The 18,730-nt window shown below is 31.2% G+C and overlaps 1 protein-coding gene across 1 annotated transcript in view; it reads left to right on the top strand.

Annotated features, from left to right (window-relative positions):
- Window positions 1-6,375: 6,375 nt before the first annotated feature.
- LOC127703203 (fibrocystin-L-like) overlaps window positions 6,376-18,730 on the top strand; it is a 47,787-nt gene continuing 35,432 nt past the window's right edge. Inside the window, exons 1-10 of the mRNA XM_052207731.1 lie at window positions 6,376-6,502; window positions 7,096-7,279; window positions 8,920-9,173; window positions 9,551-9,739; window positions 11,454-11,630; window positions 12,960-14,432; window positions 14,979-15,128; window positions 15,542-15,719; window positions 16,887-17,043; window positions 17,750-17,906. Coding sequence (XP_052063691.1) covers window positions 6,475-6,502; window positions 7,096-7,279; window positions 8,920-9,173; window positions 9,551-9,739; window positions 11,454-11,630; window positions 12,960-14,432; window positions 14,979-15,128; window positions 15,542-15,719; window positions 16,887-17,043; window positions 17,750-17,906 — 2,947 coding nt within the window. The 5' untranslated portion in view covers window positions 6,376-6,474. The remainder of the gene's footprint in view (window positions 6,503-7,095; window positions 7,280-8,919; window positions 9,174-9,550; window positions 9,740-11,453; window positions 11,631-12,959; window positions 14,433-14,978; window positions 15,129-15,541; window positions 15,720-16,886; window positions 17,044-17,749; window positions 17,907-18,730) is intronic.

Below are 18,730 nucleotides of genomic sequence, written 5' to 3'. Positions count from 1 at the left end.
CCTGTTTTTCCGTATTTTACTTATAAATGGACTTAGTTTTTCTGCCAGGAAACATTACATTCACTCTGTGGTTAAAGTTTTAAAAATTTTAATAACTTTCTTAAACTATCCTGGATTTGTACCAAACATGGACAGAAGTTTGTTTATGACCAAAAGCTAGTATCTAGAAGGAAATTTTTATTAAAATTTTGTACTTGTTTATCCATATTTGACTTATAAATGGACTTAGTTTTTCTTCCAGTTAACATTACATACAGTCTGCAGTTAAATTTTTTAAAACATTTATTAGATTCATAAACTATCCTGTTTTTTTACCAAACTTCGACAGAAGCTTCTTACAATAAAAAAATTGTATCAAGAGGAAATTTTTATTAAATTTTTTTCCTCATCTCATTTTTGTTGAGCCTGCGATTAACAGCAAAAGTAGGCGGGACACTGGGTTCTGCGGAACCCTTACAAATTTTTTATATATATATTAGCCTAAAAATTTGTTAACTTTTATACATACCACCCCACATACATTATATTGCTTATTTATTCTTTTTTTTTTTTTTTTTCTTTTTAAAATTTCTTTATTTCCATCAGTTGCTTGTTACATTGTCTTCAACAAGTCCAAGCTTCTTGTGAAGAATAAATATAATTTTCAATTCTATTATATTAATAAATAAAACATCAATCTAATAAATGTTTCTTAACATTAACTAAATATTTAACTTCTTCTAACTTTTTTGAATAATACATTCGTTTTGTAAATTCTCTAATGAATAGACAAAAAACATCAAGTCTTTTCATTTTCTGATCAGATACATAGTAGGATTTATAAATTGAAAACCCAATTATAGTAATAAGATAGTTAAAGCCAAAATAATATTTATCAGATATTTTATAGCCAAAAACAATATCTTTCAATGTGATAGCTTTTTCTATATTTACTTTTTGCAATAAATTATGAATTTTTCTCCAAAAATCGTTTAAAAAAGAACATGACATAAAATAATGTTGATAATCTTCTTCAGTAAAGCATTTGTTACATAAATCATTGTCTGTTACCTTCCATCTAAACAATAACTTTTTAGTAGGTAATATACTTTGTAAAAGTTTCCATCGATACATCTTCAATTTATTTTCTTCTAAATAGTGAAAAATAAAGTTGTACAATGGTTTCAAATGAAATTCTGTCTGTAATGGTAGTACATTTAACCATACATTTATACCAATCGGTTTCACAACTTTTTTCTTTACTAATCTGTTATATAATAACTTATTTGACAAAAAAGAAATGTCAATATAATTACCACTTATTGACAAACATTGTCTGTTTACATTGACTATACTTTCGTGGAATTCTCTGATCTAAGACATTGTAACCAATCTTTTGGAATTGCTTTTTTTATGGATGTCAACTCAGCTATCCAGTTGGATTTATTTTCAATTTTTTGCAAAATTACATCTTGTGAAATTTCCCCATTTTCATCTAAAATATCATTTATATAAATCAAATTACCTTTTATCCAATTTTTGAAAAAAAGACTTTTGTTATTAAATTTAATGTATTTATTCCCCCAAATAATTTGTTTTCTAATTTCGTAAAAGGTTTTTGGTATATCTGTCTGTCCTCCTCCTACTTTCATCCAGCATTTTAATACATTTTTATAAAATTTTGGTAAATTAGGTAGATATTGATCAACTTTATTATAATCCATATTCATATAAACTGCTAGGCAATTTTTTCCTGAGCCTTGTAAATATTTTAAAGGTATAAGTTGCCATCTGGCAATATCTTTATTTAAGATTCTACCTATCCATGATGCTTTTAGTGATTCAAAGTGACTTTCAATGTCAATCATATTCAAACCCCCGTTTTCATAACTACCAATCATCGTATTTCTTTTAACTTTATCTGGTTTGTCATTCCAGATAAATTTAAAACATTTTCTTTCTATGTCTTTTTTATATTTTTCTGGAAATACACATGAGCTAGCTAAAAAGGTGAAGAGTGGTATAATCAAAGACTTTATTATCAAAATTTTCCCTAACATAGTGAGATTTCGCTTTTTCCAAAGAGTAAGTAATTTATCCATTTTATCTATTTTATTTTCAAAATTTAATTTTTCACATTCTTCATTATCATTTCCAAAATAAATCCCTAAAGCTTTTACAGGTTTATCTGTCCAGCTAATATTTGCAATTTTGTCTTTACTATTTTTGAGTTTTCCTATCCATATCCCTTCTGTTTTATTTTTATTTATAATTAATCCCGAATAAGATCCAAAGATTTCAATTTCATTCAATGCTAGTTCGATGTCATTTTTATCATTAAAAAATAAAGTTGTGTCATCAGCTAATTGGCTTATTTTAATACAATGTGTTTTTCTATCAAATTTTATCTGAAATCCCTTTATATCTTCGTTATTTCGAAGTCTCAGTGCCAATATTTCAACGGATATTACAAAGAGTAGAGCAGATAAAGGACACCCTTGTCTAATCCCTCTTGAATTCTTAAACATTTCTGAAATCCACCCTTTATTAATAATACATGTTTGAATATCAGTATACAAAGTTTTAACCCAATTTATGAATGATTCATTGAATCCAAAGTGATATAAAGTATCTAACATAAATTTCCATTCAAGAGTGTCAAAAGCTTTTTTAAAATCGACAAAAACAATAGCCCCTTCTATATTATATATATCTGCATAATCTATAATATCTTGTATTTGCCTTAAATTAAATCCAATGAATCTATTTTTTATGTATCCAGACTGATCTGTGTTTATGAGTTTTGGTAAAACTTTTTTCAGTCGTTGAGCTAGTACATGGGACAATATTTTAAGATCGACATTTAATAATGAAATTGGTCTATAATTTTCTAATTTTAATGGGTCCCCCTTTTTAAATATTAACGACAAAACACTAGACCGCTGCGAGTAAGTCAATAAATTATCTTCGTGACCCTTATTATATACTTTAACAAGTAAATATTTAAGCTTCTCCCAAAATGTTTTGTAAAATTCTACGGTTAGACCGTCAAGTCCAGGAGACTTGTTCAATTTCATATTTTGTATTGCTTCAGAACACTCCTCAAGCGTAACTGAACCATCACACAATAGTTTTTCTTCATCATTTAATTTTTTTTCTAATTTTGTATTTTTAATGTATTCTTGAGATAATGTATCATTCGGATTTTGTGTTGAAAACAATTTTTCATAATAGTTTTTAATTTCAAGTAAAATCTTACTTTGATCCTTTAAAACATTGTTTTTTTCATCTAATAACTTATTTATCGATTTCTTAATTTGCCTTTGTTTTTCAAGTCCCAAAAAATATGCATTATTTTTTTCTCCAAATTCAACCCATTTTTCTCTGGCTCTGATTTGTGCACCAATGGCTTTCTCATCATAAATCTTATTCAGTTCTGATTCTAAATTTTTGATATGATCATCTAAATTAGAGTAACACAAATTTAATTGGTCTCTTTCAACCATCTTTTCTTGTAATTCTTTTTCTAAGGTGCGTGTGACTTCTCTTTTGGTATTAGCTTTTGATTTACAATATATTACAGTAGTTTCTTTAATTTCAAGTTTTAATATATCCCAAAAAATCCGACAGTCTGTATCTTTATTTTGGTATTGATTTAAAAAGTTAGTAATCACATTGTTAATTAAACTTTGATAATCTTTATTTTCTAAGACAGAATTATTTAGTTTCCAAAATCCACGTCCTTTTTCTGACGCCCCCGTTTTAAATGTTAAACAAACACTCAGATGATCAGTATACTGAATCGTTGCCGGTTTAATTTTACATGTATCCATCTGAGGTCTTAAATTGCTACCAATCAATATTAGATCTATTCTACTTGCCTGAGATTTATCTTTTCTCCTCCAAGTAAACTGTTGTACATTTTCATTCATAACTCGCCAAATATCAATAAGATTATTTTCTTTTAATAACGATTTCAAGCTTGATACTGGTTTACTGTTTTTGTGATTGTTACTTGCACTTATTCTGTCAATATTTTTAAATGTTTCATTAAAATCTCCCCCAATTATTGGGATTCCAATTCCATTTTCTTTCACAAAGAGATCCACCTTTTTAAAAAATGACTTTCTTGCAGTTATGTTGTTTGGTCCATATAAACAAACTATTGAAAAAATTGTGTCATTAATTTGGATATTTAATAAAACAATCCTTCCATCTTTATCTGTAAAATGATTTATAATCTCATACTTTAATACATTGTTTATAAATATCGAGACCCCCCTGCTTGCTGATGTACCATTACTGCAAAAAACATCAAAGTTAGTTTGATTTTTGATTTCATTTTCAATATCTAAGTCTATATGAGTTTCTTGTATTAAGGCTATTGATATTTTATGAGATTTTAACCATGTCAAAACCCTGTTACGTTTTTCTCTTGCGTGCATGCCATTTACATTAAGGCTGCACAATTTTACTGTGTTATCAAATAACATATTAAAAAGTTTACAATTCTATCCACAAAATAAATCATTCATTTTCTCCATACACATATATCAATTTGTTATACACACATGTTGTAAAGAAATAGCAATAATTATAAACATCACAATGCGGGATCGCATACTCATTTTTTTTATATGTACATACATGCTGATTGATACACATGGATTATTATTCTGAACATTTTTTGTGTATCTGTATTCTATGTTTCTACAACAAAGATATTCATAATATTCTCTTGTAACATACATTGTTGGATTGGATATATAAATTTCATTTACACACCTTGAATTTGTGAAACTGGTATAAAATATGTGTGTATAAATTTGCACGGAAATCATGGAAATTACTTTTGTTGAATGGATGTTTTTGCACAACTGTTGAACAGGTAAGTAATCTATCTCTTTTATTATCAATATTAAACACGGAAAAGTATTTTTAAAAACTATATCTAGTATATGTGTGTAAACTATTTCACTGTTTTGAGTAAATACCGGTTTGGCAATAATATTATGAACTTTAAATGTTTGAATTAGGCATTTCGTTGCTATAAATAGTACAGGGAAAAACCTATATAATATATAAACATAAACCAGCTGTTTATACATTGAGTTCACACTTTTTCTGTCTACATATATTAATATCATCACATAACTACGTGTTACTACACTTCGTATTACTTCATTACAACAACTTGCACATAATATAACATACAACAAAAAAATACATTGTTTCCAAAATCGTGTATATACATACACGTATGTCAATTTTGAAAAACGTTGTACATATGTTAACTCTTTTAGTTTGAGCTTTATATTTTCCATATTTTTAAAATTTTTATATTTTTGATAAGATAAAATTATTTACATTGAGATGATTGTTTTCATTTATTATATTCGTATTAGATGTTCAAGTTTTCCCTGTATTTTGTTTCTTTTGCATTTTGTTTGCTTATTTATTCTTACCGGGTACTTACAGTTGGTTTTTGTCGAGCCCTCGACTTTTGTCGAAAAAGCGAGACATAGCGATCCTACATTCCGTCAGCGTCGTCGTCGTCGGCGGTGTCCACAAATATTCACTCTGTGGTTAAAGTTTTTGAAATTTTAATAATTTTCTTAAACTATCATGGATTTCTACCAAACTTGGACAGAAGCTTGTTTATGATCACAAGATAGTATCCAGAAGTAAATTTTGTAAAAATAAAGTTCCATTTTTTCCGTATTTTACTTATAAATGGACTTAGTTTTTCTGCCGGGAAATATTACATTCACTCTGTGGTTAAAGTTTTTTAAATTTTAATAACTTTCTTAAACTATCCTGGGTTTATACCAAACTTGGACAGAAGCTTGTTTATGATCATAAGATAGTATCCAGAAGTAAATTTTGTAAAAAAATAAATCCATTTTTTCCTTATTTTACTTTTAAATGGACTTAGATTTCCTGCCAGGAAACAACACATTCACTCTGTGGTTAAAGTTTTTTAAATTTTAATAACTTTCTTATACTATTTTGGATTTGTACCAAACTTGGACAGAAGCTTGTTTATGATCAAAAGCTAGTATCTAGAAGGACATTTTGTTTTCTTCCAGTTAACATTACATTCAGTCTGCAGTTCAAGTTTTAAAACATTTATTAGATTCATAAACTATCCTTGATTTTTACCAAACTTGGACAGAAGCTTCTTACAATCAATTAGATATAGGAAGATGTTGTATGAGTGCCAATGAGACAACTCTCCATAAAGATAGTATTAAGTGGAATATTTTTATTGATTTACTTCCTCATTTTTGTTGAGCCTGCAATTAACAGAAAAAGTAGGCGAGACACTGGGTTCCACGGAACCCTTACAAATTTTTATCTTAGTTAGCCAAATGTTATCATATTTTTTTTCAGCCAGCAGGATATGTAGATGTAAAGGTGACAGTTGATGGCCATGAAGTATCATGCCCAACTAAGTTTTCCTACCTTTCAGCAGATACACCAACTATTGGCACTATGTCACCAACGATTTTTGAGGTTTTAGGTAAGTCGCTTTTGTACCGTAGAAAGGAGGTAGTAAACCTTAGTTTGGGAAAATAACTCCTTAAATTGATAATATGTTTTTTATAGTAAGTTTCTTCAATGCTTTAAAAGCATGCATGTGAAACAGAATAAAAATATTAGAATAAAAATCTTAGAAGCTTAGAATATATTTATAGAATAAGATGACGCAAACCCACCAGTGACCAAGAGTTATGTACCTTACAAAGGTCAACTCCTTTGAACAAACCAGTGACCAAGAGTTATGTACCTTACAAAGGTCAACTCCTTTGAAGAGACATGTTCTATAGAGGATAAAAAATCAATGAATTAATCCATATTATGTAGCCCCTTTATATTGTTATTACATGTATCAGTAAATGATTCTTTTTACACTGTCTTGGAAATATTTGTGTATCCAATAGATAAATACTTTAGTAGTTACTGAACTGTTTTTATCAACAGTTTGTACAATTTTTCTTTGATCTCAGTGCCTAATATTTGTTAAAATTATTGATTGTACTACATAATTGCATGACAAAGTGAGAATGCACAAGCTGTTTTACCACTTATAAATTTTATTTTTTTTTTATTTAGGTGGTGGTATTCTTACCATTTCTGTTTCAAACTTTGCTTCCAATGGCACATTGAAAATAGGATCAACAGATGTTCCCATAGCAACCATAAATGGCACACACATCACCGCTGTGATGCCGTCACTTCCTCCTGGGACATATGAAGTTTTGGTATTTAATGAGAGTAATGGAGCTGGAGTTCACAGGTAACATTACTGTGCCTATCCCTGGCGTCAGCCTTGCCAAGAAGCTTTGCCAATTTAAGAATGGCCAACAACATTTTGTTTTCAAATTTACAATTTAAAATTTATTTTTAAAAACATATTCTAAAGGGGCAGTATTTCTATGATGAGGAAAAGAGGAAGATATTGTTAAACTGAGATTCCATTTAGCAGACAAAAGACTGTCATATTTAATATCTGCTTTTTCATTAGTCTGTATTATATATGTTTTAAAAATATTTGAGATAAAATTAAATGTTGTAATTATTTTCTAAGAAATGAACTTCAATAAAACATTTAACTTATTGCACAAGATATGTCTAATAGATAAATCACAATAATTGGCTTATTCATGGTTCAGAAAAATTAGATTTTTGATAGGGGGATATATTCAGATGCAGATAATGTAACTGGATATTTCAGAAAATCAACCAATTTCTACACCATGTTATGAGTACCTCCATTTAACTTTTTATCTCATTAAAGCAATTTATTTAAATAATTCTCCCCCCTCAAAAAAAATAACCAAAAAAGTTAAGTTATTGTTCTATAAGCCAAAGAAAGAACCCTCTCTCTCTCTCTTTCTCTCTCTATATATAATTATGTCCAAGTTTAAATTGAAAACAACATTCAAACCTATGATTGCGTTGGATAAAAACCGCAATTTTTATACTTGGCATGCAAAACAAATTTCTTGGTAGAGGGGTCTAAATACAGCACAAACAACATTTTCCAAAAGACCTAAAAAGTGAAAAAGTATATTTTAACAAAACACATTTGACTAGCAGGTCAAACAACAGATGTTCTTAAATCCTGCTGACTGCCATTGGCGATTGCCAAATAAAAGGATCACCAGATGTAACAAAATGGATCTTAACTATTAATTTAATACCAAACAGAAAACAATAAACTTGCGGAAAAGATGGTATACCGCAAACAAAAGGTGCAAAAATTAGTACACCATATCCGGATTTCAACAATTAATGTCTCTTCAGTGATGTTGGAAATCGAAACGGTATTTGGAAGGCCATAAAATTTACCTCAATTTAGGATAGACTCTTGAATTTTGAAGAGTCGAAATAGGATGAAAGGATCATATAAACCTGAAGGCAAATATAATACAAGCCCAAACTAAAAATTATAAACAAGTCTAAATTGAAAACAACGTTCAAACTATGATTGCATTGGATAAAAACCGCAATTTTTATACGTGTGCATGCAAAACAAATTTCATGGTAGAGGGGTGTAAATACAACACAAACAACATTTTCCAAAAAACCTAAAAAGTGAAAAAGTATAATTTAATATATATATATATCAATATCGTTCTCTAGATAATGCCTAGTTCATGTAAGATACATATTCTATTTTGGAGTCAGTGTTCATTGATTGCTTTATCTTTACAAATAAAGATAACATTATTTCTATGAAGCATTTCCTGAAATTGTAATAATTAAAATTCACATTTTTATACACCATTGAAAAATTGCTATATTAAATGAACACAATTTTTTTTTAATTTATAGTAAGTTACTTGATCAAATATTTGCAAAATCCAGGCAAACCAGGAGAGATAATGTTGTTTGTTGAATGTTTAGATTAAAAGTTTTATTGACTTCTTTTAGTGATGGTTCTCGCCCCTCCATACAGTACCAGCTGTCTATAACTAATGTGTTTCCTCGCTACGGGTCAATGTATGGGGGTACAAGACTGACATTGACTGGACAAGGTTTTAGTGCTGAAACTCCTAAAGACAAAATAGCAGTGTCCATTGGAAGTCATAACTGTGGTGTAGAGTCTGTTAGCAGCTCACAAATTGTATGTTTGATTGATGAAACAGCTGCTGTCATAAAGATTAATAACCAAGGAGTACATCCACGTATGTATACTTTCTGTTAGCAGTTCACAATTTGTTTGTTTGATTGATGTCTTTTTCTATTCTGTCATAAAAGAAAACCAGAGCATGGCAAAAAAATTTGACATCAAAAATAATATTCTGACAATTAAGATGTGGAATTTAAAAAAATTCCCAGTTTGGGGAAAAGTTTGCATTTGCTAAGAATTAAAGATACTCTGAAACAAAACTAAATACTGGATTGATAATTACTCTCTTCTAGCCGTTTTCCATTGCAAATTGCTTTTGCCTGTAGCCAAAAAAAAGTAAAACTGAAGGAGCCAAATACCAATTTTGTTGTTACAGACTGATTTGTATAAGCATATATTTTTTATGTATTTTTTATATTCTTAAAACAATAGATTGGGGTATTGGATACCAATGGAATCCCCTTGTGGGGTATTTGGAGGCAGGTGACATTGTTGAATGGACATGGACAAGCCAACCATGGATTCTTACATTCACCCATCGTATAGAGCAGACAAAGAGTGAATCATCTACAGATAGAGCTTCTGATGGATTTATCAGCAGTACAAAAGGAACATACAATGGTTAGTTTGTGATTGATATATCTTAGTTAAGTATCCAATCATTTTTTTATTTTATATGATTTCCACCTTGTTAAAACCAGCAAAATCCATTATTGCTTTATGTTGGTGTAAGAAGTCAGACATAATAATGTCAACAATGATTGTGCAACTTTTCAGTTCTTGTCAGTTCTTTATTCTTAATATCAAAGGTTTTTGTCTCGCCCTGGACGAAAGTCGTGGAAAGTGAGACATTGGTGTTGCTTTTCAGGCTGCGGAGATGATGGGGTCAATAATTGTTAAGTTTTTTGCTTAAGTCAGTTTGATAGGAACTACTGGTGATAAATCAATGATATTTTCTATAAAGTTGCATTACTATTAGTACATATCAGTTTGATGACTATTTTGAGGCCCTGCCCCTAGGTCAAGGTCCAGCGATTTTCAATTAATAAGTAATTTTCAATGATAAGTTTTCTGCTTAAGTCAAAAAGAGCAAATAATGTAAACAAATTGAATGGAGTTTTGAGTAACAGTATATGATTTGTACTTGCCATTCTGGTTATTTAAACTCTGCATGCCATATATCAACAGATCCTCTGTCCTCTTTTGGTACTGTTCGTGCTTTGACTTTGGTTGATCTGGGTAAAAATTAAGACTAAGAATTGGCATTTCAAGCTCCTCCAATCAGCATCCAGCTTTTATGAGGAAGAACATGACTGCTGAGCTTGGAATCAGAATTTTTACAGACTGTAAACCTGTTAGCAAGCATTATGTAAGTTTGGGTAAGCATGTCAGTCTATGTGAAATCAAGGATTATATTCCAACCTAATCATGAGCATGCTTTCATCATGAGTATAGTTGAAAGCTGTACATATAACTATCATACATCCAACAAATGCCTAAGGCATGTGCGACTTGAAGTCATTTGTTTTATGCCTCTTGAATTGAAAAATAGTTCCAAATTTTCTAGATACATTCCAGTAAATGTATAATGTGAGGGTACCCAAATTGCACCTATTTTGACAGTTTTTTCACCTACATTTATTTATGATCCAGACAAAAGTTTCCATTCTGTGTTTATTTTGTAGATGTATCCTTATTTATGTATCCTTATTTACTATAGTTCCATCAATTTGATTTTGAATCCATATTGAATCATAGAAAAATGGGTTTGAACCGACCTCCAAAATGATCCATGATTCTGTAATGAGGAGTACCCAAATTGCATCCATGCTTAAATTCACATCCTTAAAAATCGAATAACATATGTTTTGTTTTATTTCTACAAATATTTAGAACAGTTTGACATTAGTCCATGCTTACTATTCATTTTTTAAGAAATGGATGCTCTTAACATATTTTATTTGCTCATTTTTAAAAGATGACTTTTTTGGACGTCGCCTTGCGACCTTTCCGTAGATTTTACTTTTTCCAGTGAATACTTCATATGTTGATTTATACTGTGACCATTTTGTGAATATTTAAATATATTTACCTATTTGAAAGACGTGCATAATATCAAATAATGAAAAAATACAAATTGTTTAGTCCCTAAGAGAACTTGTAAGACTTTCACTGCTATTTTTGCTAAATAGGTGCAATTTGGGTACTGTGACATTAACTCTCCTCGAATTAACTTCAAAGATGTGAGTGATTTCTCAGCTGTGAAATTGTCAATTTATTATTTGCATAGTATATTTACTTAAAGGACCAGTTAATTAAATGATTTATATGTTAGGAATGTTCCGATACCAAGTGACAACACCAGGAGAGTTCCAGTATTGGAGTGGATACACAGATTACTATGAGATAGTATACTACAGAGGAACACTGATGGTTACAGATAAACAACCTTTTGTTGCTAATGTATCAGTGAAAATAGGAGAACATGAGGCTTTCTATACTACCAACTCAGGTGAGAACATCAAGCTCTTTATAATACCCACACAGGTGAGAACATGAGGATCTTTATAATACAAACTATAGTGAGAACATGAGGCTCTTTATAATACCATTTCAGGTGAGAACATGAGGCTCTTTATAATACCCACTCAGGTGAGAATATGATGCTCTTTATAATACCCACTCAGGTAAGAACATGATGCTCTTTATAATACCCACTCAGGTGAGAACATGAGGCTCTTTATAATACAAACTATGGTGAGAACATGAGGCTCTTTATAATATATAGCAACTCAGGTGAGAACATGCAGCTCTTTATAAAAGCAACTCAGGTGAGAACATGTGGCTCTTTGTAATACAAACTCAGGTGAGAACATGATGCCCTTTATAATACCCACTCAGGTAAGAACATGATGCTCTTTATAATACCCACTCAAGTGAGAACATGAGGCTCTTTATAATACCATTTCAGGTGAGAACATGAGGTTCTTTATAATACCCACTCAGGTGAGAATATGAGGATCTTTATAATACCCACTCAGGTGAGAACATGATGCTCTTTATAATACAAACTATGGTGAGAACATGAGGCTCTTTATAATACCCACTCAGGTAAGAATATGATGCTCTTTATAATACCCACTCAGGTAAGAACATAAGGCTCTTTATAATAAAAACTCAGGTAAGAACATAGGGCTCTTTATAATACAAACATAGGGGAGAACATAAGGCTCCTTATTCTACCCACTCAGGTAAGAACATTAGGCTCTTTATAATAAAAACTCAGGTAAGAACATAAGGCTCTTTATAATACAAACATAGGGGAGAACATAAGGCTCCTTATTCTACCCACTCACTTATGGTGCTTAACTTTAACTAAAGGAAAGTGGTGGTTGAGTATCTTATGGTGCTTATCTGTAACTAAAGGAAAGTGGTAGTTGAGTATCTTATGGTGCTTAACTTTAACTCATTGACTGTTATTTATAGTTCCTAACAGTTGATTCTCTCTTCTTTAGTCAATAATGCATGATTTTTTACAGATAAATTTCACTTCTAGACAGTCACACATGGTTTTACACTGATAGATATCGCCTCTATGACAGTCAATCATAATCTCCTACAGTCAAAGTTCACTTTTATAACAGTTATAATTCTGCATAGTTAAATCTCACATTTTTGACGGTCATTTGTGGTTTCATTTAATATATTCATACTGTTGTAAATCTATAAAATAAAATACACATGTATAATATATAAAACTCACATGCACAATGTATAAAACTCAAGTTTAAGTCATAATATTAGACTAGACAAAATTAGTATATTATACTTTATTTAACAGGAATATCTGACCCAGTTGATACCAGTAATTGTCCAGGATTAAACAGTTTAACATGCCAAGACCTGCCAGATTTATCCCCAAGTTCCATTTTCCAATTTTCTTTTGACATGTGCCATAGTCCAACGATCACCTTACTTGGGAGAGACAATGCTACAGCTGTAGATACAGTTACTATATTTGGATCAGGATTTTCCACAACTGCTTGCAATAATGAGGTGACATTTGGGGATGCAAATTGTATCGTTAAAAAAGCTACCGAATCTTCTATTGAATGTATGATTGATTCAAGTAATTCACCAATGATTGCTGTGAGGCAAGATGTTGCAGTCCGTGTAAATAACCTTGGATATGCACTGTTAGCAGTTGAAGGTCAGACTGCTCGGACATTAGTTGTGTTGCCTGTGGTAACCAGCATTTCTCCAGAAATGGTTTCGACCAATGGTGGTGCAGTAGTTAACATCATGGGAGCAGGTTTTCAGGGTGACACATCTGACATTACTGTAATAATTAATGGATACAACTGCCCCATCCAGTATGTTTCTTACACGGAAATAAACTGTATAGCCCCTCCATCTGGATTTGGAACAAAGTCCTTAGTTGTTAAGATAAGTGTAAATGATATGACCATTCCTGCTGTGTGCGACACTGAATGCCAGCTAGTCTATGAATCAGCAGTATCGCCAGAATTGTCAGATATTACTCCAACCTCTCTTAACGGAGATGTGACTACCTTAACAATTACTGGCTCAGGTTTTTCCACTGTAGTCAGAAATGCTGTGGTAAAAGTTGGAGATGTGTCTTGTTCTGTGGAAGCTGTAAAAGACTCGCAGATAGCCTGTACTATAACACATGCTCCAGTGGGGGACTTGGCAGTTGATGTTGTTATTAATGACAAAGGCAGGGCAACTAAAAGCAAAACTTTCTTTGTGACTAGTCAACCTGTAATAAGTAACATTTCCCCAACCCAGGGCAGCATTTATGGGGGTACAGAAATTGTTATCACAGGAAATGGCTTCATTAATGAAAAGACAGTGGTCAGTATAGGTGGGTCAGCATGTGATATTAAAGAAACAAACTTGTCCAGAATAGTCTGTGTAACAAGAAGTGGTAGCGAGGGTAATGCAAGTGTTGCTGTTGTTTCTAACTCCGTTACATATGCTGAATGGAGATTTGAATATTCATCTGCAGTAACTCCAATTATTTCTGTTCTTTCACCACTGAAAGGTACAAAAGGAACCAGTCTAGTTATAACTGGTTCAACATTTGGTTCATCAGATGGTGAAAATAAGGTAACAGTTGGGAATGCTCCTTGCGAGATAACATTTTACAACATGACCATGATTGAATGTACTATTAGTGAAGGATCTATTGGAACAGCAACAGTGTTGGTCATTGTTGAAGGCTTGGGAGTGTCCAATAGTGATGTGCAGTTTGAATTTGAATTTGCTGTAACTGGTATTCAAAAAAGTAGTGGTATGTTAAATTAACTTAATTGTTTCAATATAAGCATTCTTTTAATTGTTTAATTTCTAATTTATAAATCTATCTCAAATCTTGATTTATAAAACAAAATCACAGGTTCACATACAGATTAGTAAAAAATGTATGTTTAATTGAGATAAAAAAAATTTTGTTCAATAAAAACAAATATTTCTTTACATAAAAATAGTTGACAAGTAAACAAAATATTGCTCAAATAAATTTTGTAAAAAATGAGGAATGTATGCACAAAAAGCAACACAATGTAAAATTAAATAAATAGACTCAAAAAAAGATTGACCTATAGTGTTAAAGATAATCTTAGAGGAGAGGTTAATTAGTATGAAGGAGAGAAAGAATTATTTTTTTCAAATTTTTTGCAATGCTTTTTATTATTGTAAAACTTGCATCTGGATAGGTTTCAAAAGTAAAACCTCACATTTTCAATTTTGATAGCCTTATTTGTATGCAGCATTTCATGAAATCACACTTACTTATGTGCATGCAAAATTTCCAATTTTTCTACTTCTTATATTTAAGGAAGTGTTTCTGGAGGACAGACAATTACTGTAATAGGATCAGGCTTTGACAATACAACAGATGTGACCATTTGTGGAAAGACATGTACAGCAGACGACAAAGCCAACCAATCAGCTTCAGAGTTCATTTGTGTCACTCCTCCATCTGCAGGTTTATAATTTTTTATTGAGAATCTTTGAATACCAAATAGACCAGGAGACAAGTACAAAAGTATAGTCATGACTTTGCATGACTTTCATCAATTTTTGTTCTTCTTGGCAAACTTTGGAACAGTTTAAAAACAGTTATTTTCAGTGTAATTTCTGTAACTAAATATAATAAATCATTTTTTCTCCAGACCATCTGGTTTCTTGGTCGGAATTCGGCTTGAAAAGAGTCTAAAGAACAGTGTAGCTATACATAATACACACCCCCTTTCCAGAAATCATTCCCAGGGTAAAAACCCACATACTATACACACCTAAAGACGGTAATGTGTTTTAGCTCCATCATATAAGTGAATTGTAAATTGTTCACTAAAAACATACATATGGTGGCTAAATTTTAATAACTATGTTTCACAGATGTAGTTACTGGCACAAAGTCATGTGATGTTATAACAACAGTGGATGGTGTGCAGAAACCAATGGGTGGTGGTTATACTTACAGCCAAGCCTTAACTCCAGATATTACCAGTGTATCACCTGCTAGAGGAGGTACTGGAGGAGGAGTGTTCCTAACAATAGGAGGAACAGGATTTGGGTAAGTTCCTTCATTTAACAAGTTACCTTATAAACATGTGAACTTAGCCTCAATTTCAAAATGGCCAAAGAAGAGTATTTAAAGCTGTCTAAGTGCAACTTTGCCAAAGGGAGAGACAATTTCTGGTTTGTACATTCATTTTTTGAGGACTTTTCATTATCATTTTGTTTTTATTTTTGATTTAATGCCACCTCATCTTGAACATTAATGGGAACCAGAGTGTCTGTTGTATTTCTAAATCTTTTCCCAGTAACTGACAAAATGGAAATGTAAAAAGACGTTTTTGACAATGCCCTACCTAATGAAAGGCTAAAAGATCTGCTGTTTAAAGTGTTAAACATTTTTACTACTGATTTATCAATTCCACATATGTTATTTTTGTCCCCTGAGCAACACGAAGGCTAACAGATCTGTTGTTTAAAGTAGATTTTTATTTTACCACTGATTCATCAATTGAACATTTGTCATTTTTTTCCCTTGGCCCGCCCGTAACACGTTGCACAGGCAACAAAAACACTGGGCATGTCAGGTCTTCTTAACACTCTCATGTTTACAATTCCTACCAGATTTTTATAGAATTTATATGAAAATTTATATCAGTAATGGCTGGGATAAGTTTGAAAATCAGCTCTTATCAATATTTTTACAGGAGTTATGTCCCTTCAAAATGTAAATTAATAGAATATTGCATTTTAAGGGCTCTCCAGTGTACAATTCTTGCCAGATATTTATCTAATTTACATTAGCAATGTCTTGGACAAGTTCTAAAATCAGTGCCTATTAACTATTAATAAAAGAATTATGTCCCTTGTCAATATTAATTATATGGAAAATTGCATTGTAGGCACTGTCACACCTATATTTCTTGGTTATTAAATTACAATCATAGTGTCACAAATCACAAATAACTTCAAGATAGGGGGTTATTAAGCTATTATTAGAAGAATACTAGTGTTTAAGTATTCAAATTAATGAAATTTTGATATAGTAATCATAATAAAAAATCATTTTTCAGTTTATAAGGGTGCCAAACACCTTAGGCATTGATTATACATCATTATGACAAATATTTTAACGGGCAAGTAATTGAAAATATAATTTTGTGAGCACCATTTTCAAAGCTATCTCTGCAGTTATTATTATAGTATTTTATATTTGATATTGCAGCATAGATAAGTCAGTGGTTGTTGTAAAAATTGCTGGAACACCATGTAATGTCTCAACAGTAACAGATACAGAAATTGTATGTCTAACAGGAAAACACAGTCCATCTCAAAAGACAAAAGTCTGGGTGGAAATTAATGGAAACGGCATGGCAACACAGGTTGGTGTATTTTGTTTCAGAATTTTTACAGTACGACTCAATTTTATAAAACTAGAATTTTTTGATTGGATAAAACATATACCATATGACATTGTCACTTACATTCATACCATATGAAAACCATTTTACATGCCACTGTTGATACATGATGATCATGATTGATGGTTGTTTAATGTCAAGTGGCTAATTATACATTATTCAATACAAGAAAAGGTTGATGTGAAATGAATATGAACTCTGCTTTATACTAGACCGAAAGGCTGAGTCTGATTTTTGTCTTGCCTGCGACAAAAGTTGCAAAAGGTGAGACATAGGTGTTGCTTTTCTAAGGGGGGTTTTCATTGACGGCGTCAACAGTTGTTAAGTTTTCTGCTTATGTCAGTATGATAGGAACTACTTGTGATAGATCAATGATATTTTCTATAAAGTTGCATTACTGTCAGTACATATCAGTTTGACGACTATTTTGAGGCCCTGCCCCCTAGGTCATGGTTCAGCAACTTTCAATTAATATGCTATTTTCAATGTTAAGTTTTCTGCTTAAATTTGATATGATATACTTGTGATAGATCAATGATATTTTCTATAAAACTGCATAACTATCACTTCATATAAGTGCATAGTTTGTTTCAAAGACCAATAATGTAAACATTCTATTCTATTAATATAATAACTCAATAGTCAGATAATTTGACCTGTATTTCAGACAAATGCTGAGTTTTTCTATATAGATGTCTGGTCTTCTCCATATACATGGGGAGGTCTGGATCCTCCTGAAGATGGTACCCTCGTGGTTATACCAGCTGGAAACATCATACTCCTTGATAAAAGCACAGCTCGCTTGAAGATGATACTCATTAAAGGTTTGTCTTTTTTTCAGTTTGTGTAAATTTCTGTCATGTTTTCCTTTCACCCAATATTAGATGGTCTCAAAACAAAAGGTTCATATCCAAACAGCAAGAATAACTTACAGTATAAGTGAAACCAACATTCCTATTGTCACTCTCAAGAATTGGCCCCTGTTGTTATTAACGGTAATTATCTGGATAAGTTTTTACTATGTTTGCAAGTCATAGTAAAACTTACCTGATATTATAATTTGACAGAAAAACAGAAGATTGTGTTATTTAAAATTGTTCAAAATGTTGTATCAATATTTTATAATCAATGCTACATTTGGATTTATGAATCCAGTTTATATTAGTTCAGTTTGCCAAAACCTTTCACAATGGCTTTCTTAAATTTACAAGTGAGCACTGCCTTACCTATACAATAAAGTTTTTATAGCTTTGCAATCATTTTATTATCAGGATTCTTCAATTTTGTGGCTTTAATCAACCATGGTGTGTATTTGCATCATCCGATTAAACACAGCGAAAAGTGATACTTAGATTGATTTTGGCTTTTCCATTTCTGAACCCTACAAAAATTCATTTACTTTTTTACTTGATCCTGTTTGGTGGTCCAGATTTGCAAAAATCATTTTCATGCAGGAAAATTCCGTTTGCTGTCAATGTGACAGCCTCTTGTCTAGAGGTTATTAGTGTGTAAACTTGAATTAACTAACAAACTGTATAAAGTTCTTCATATATAAAGTCTGAAGGACTTGAATTTTAAGTTTGTGAGTCAGAAGCCAAGTATCGGTATACACATCAATAACTGCTTAGGAAATTTTTTTATAATCCAA

This window comes from Mytilus californianus, unplaced genomic scaffold (assembly GCF_021869535.1).
Source record: "Mytilus californianus isolate M0D057914Y unplaced genomic scaffold, xbMytCali1.0.p SCAF_5, whole genome shotgun sequence".
NCBI classification, from domain to species: Eukaryota; Metazoa; Mollusca; class Bivalvia; order Mytilida; family Mytilidae; genus Mytilus; species Mytilus californianus.
Note: the sequence above shows the minus strand (reverse complement) of the source record. Positions and strands in the feature narration are given on the sequence as shown.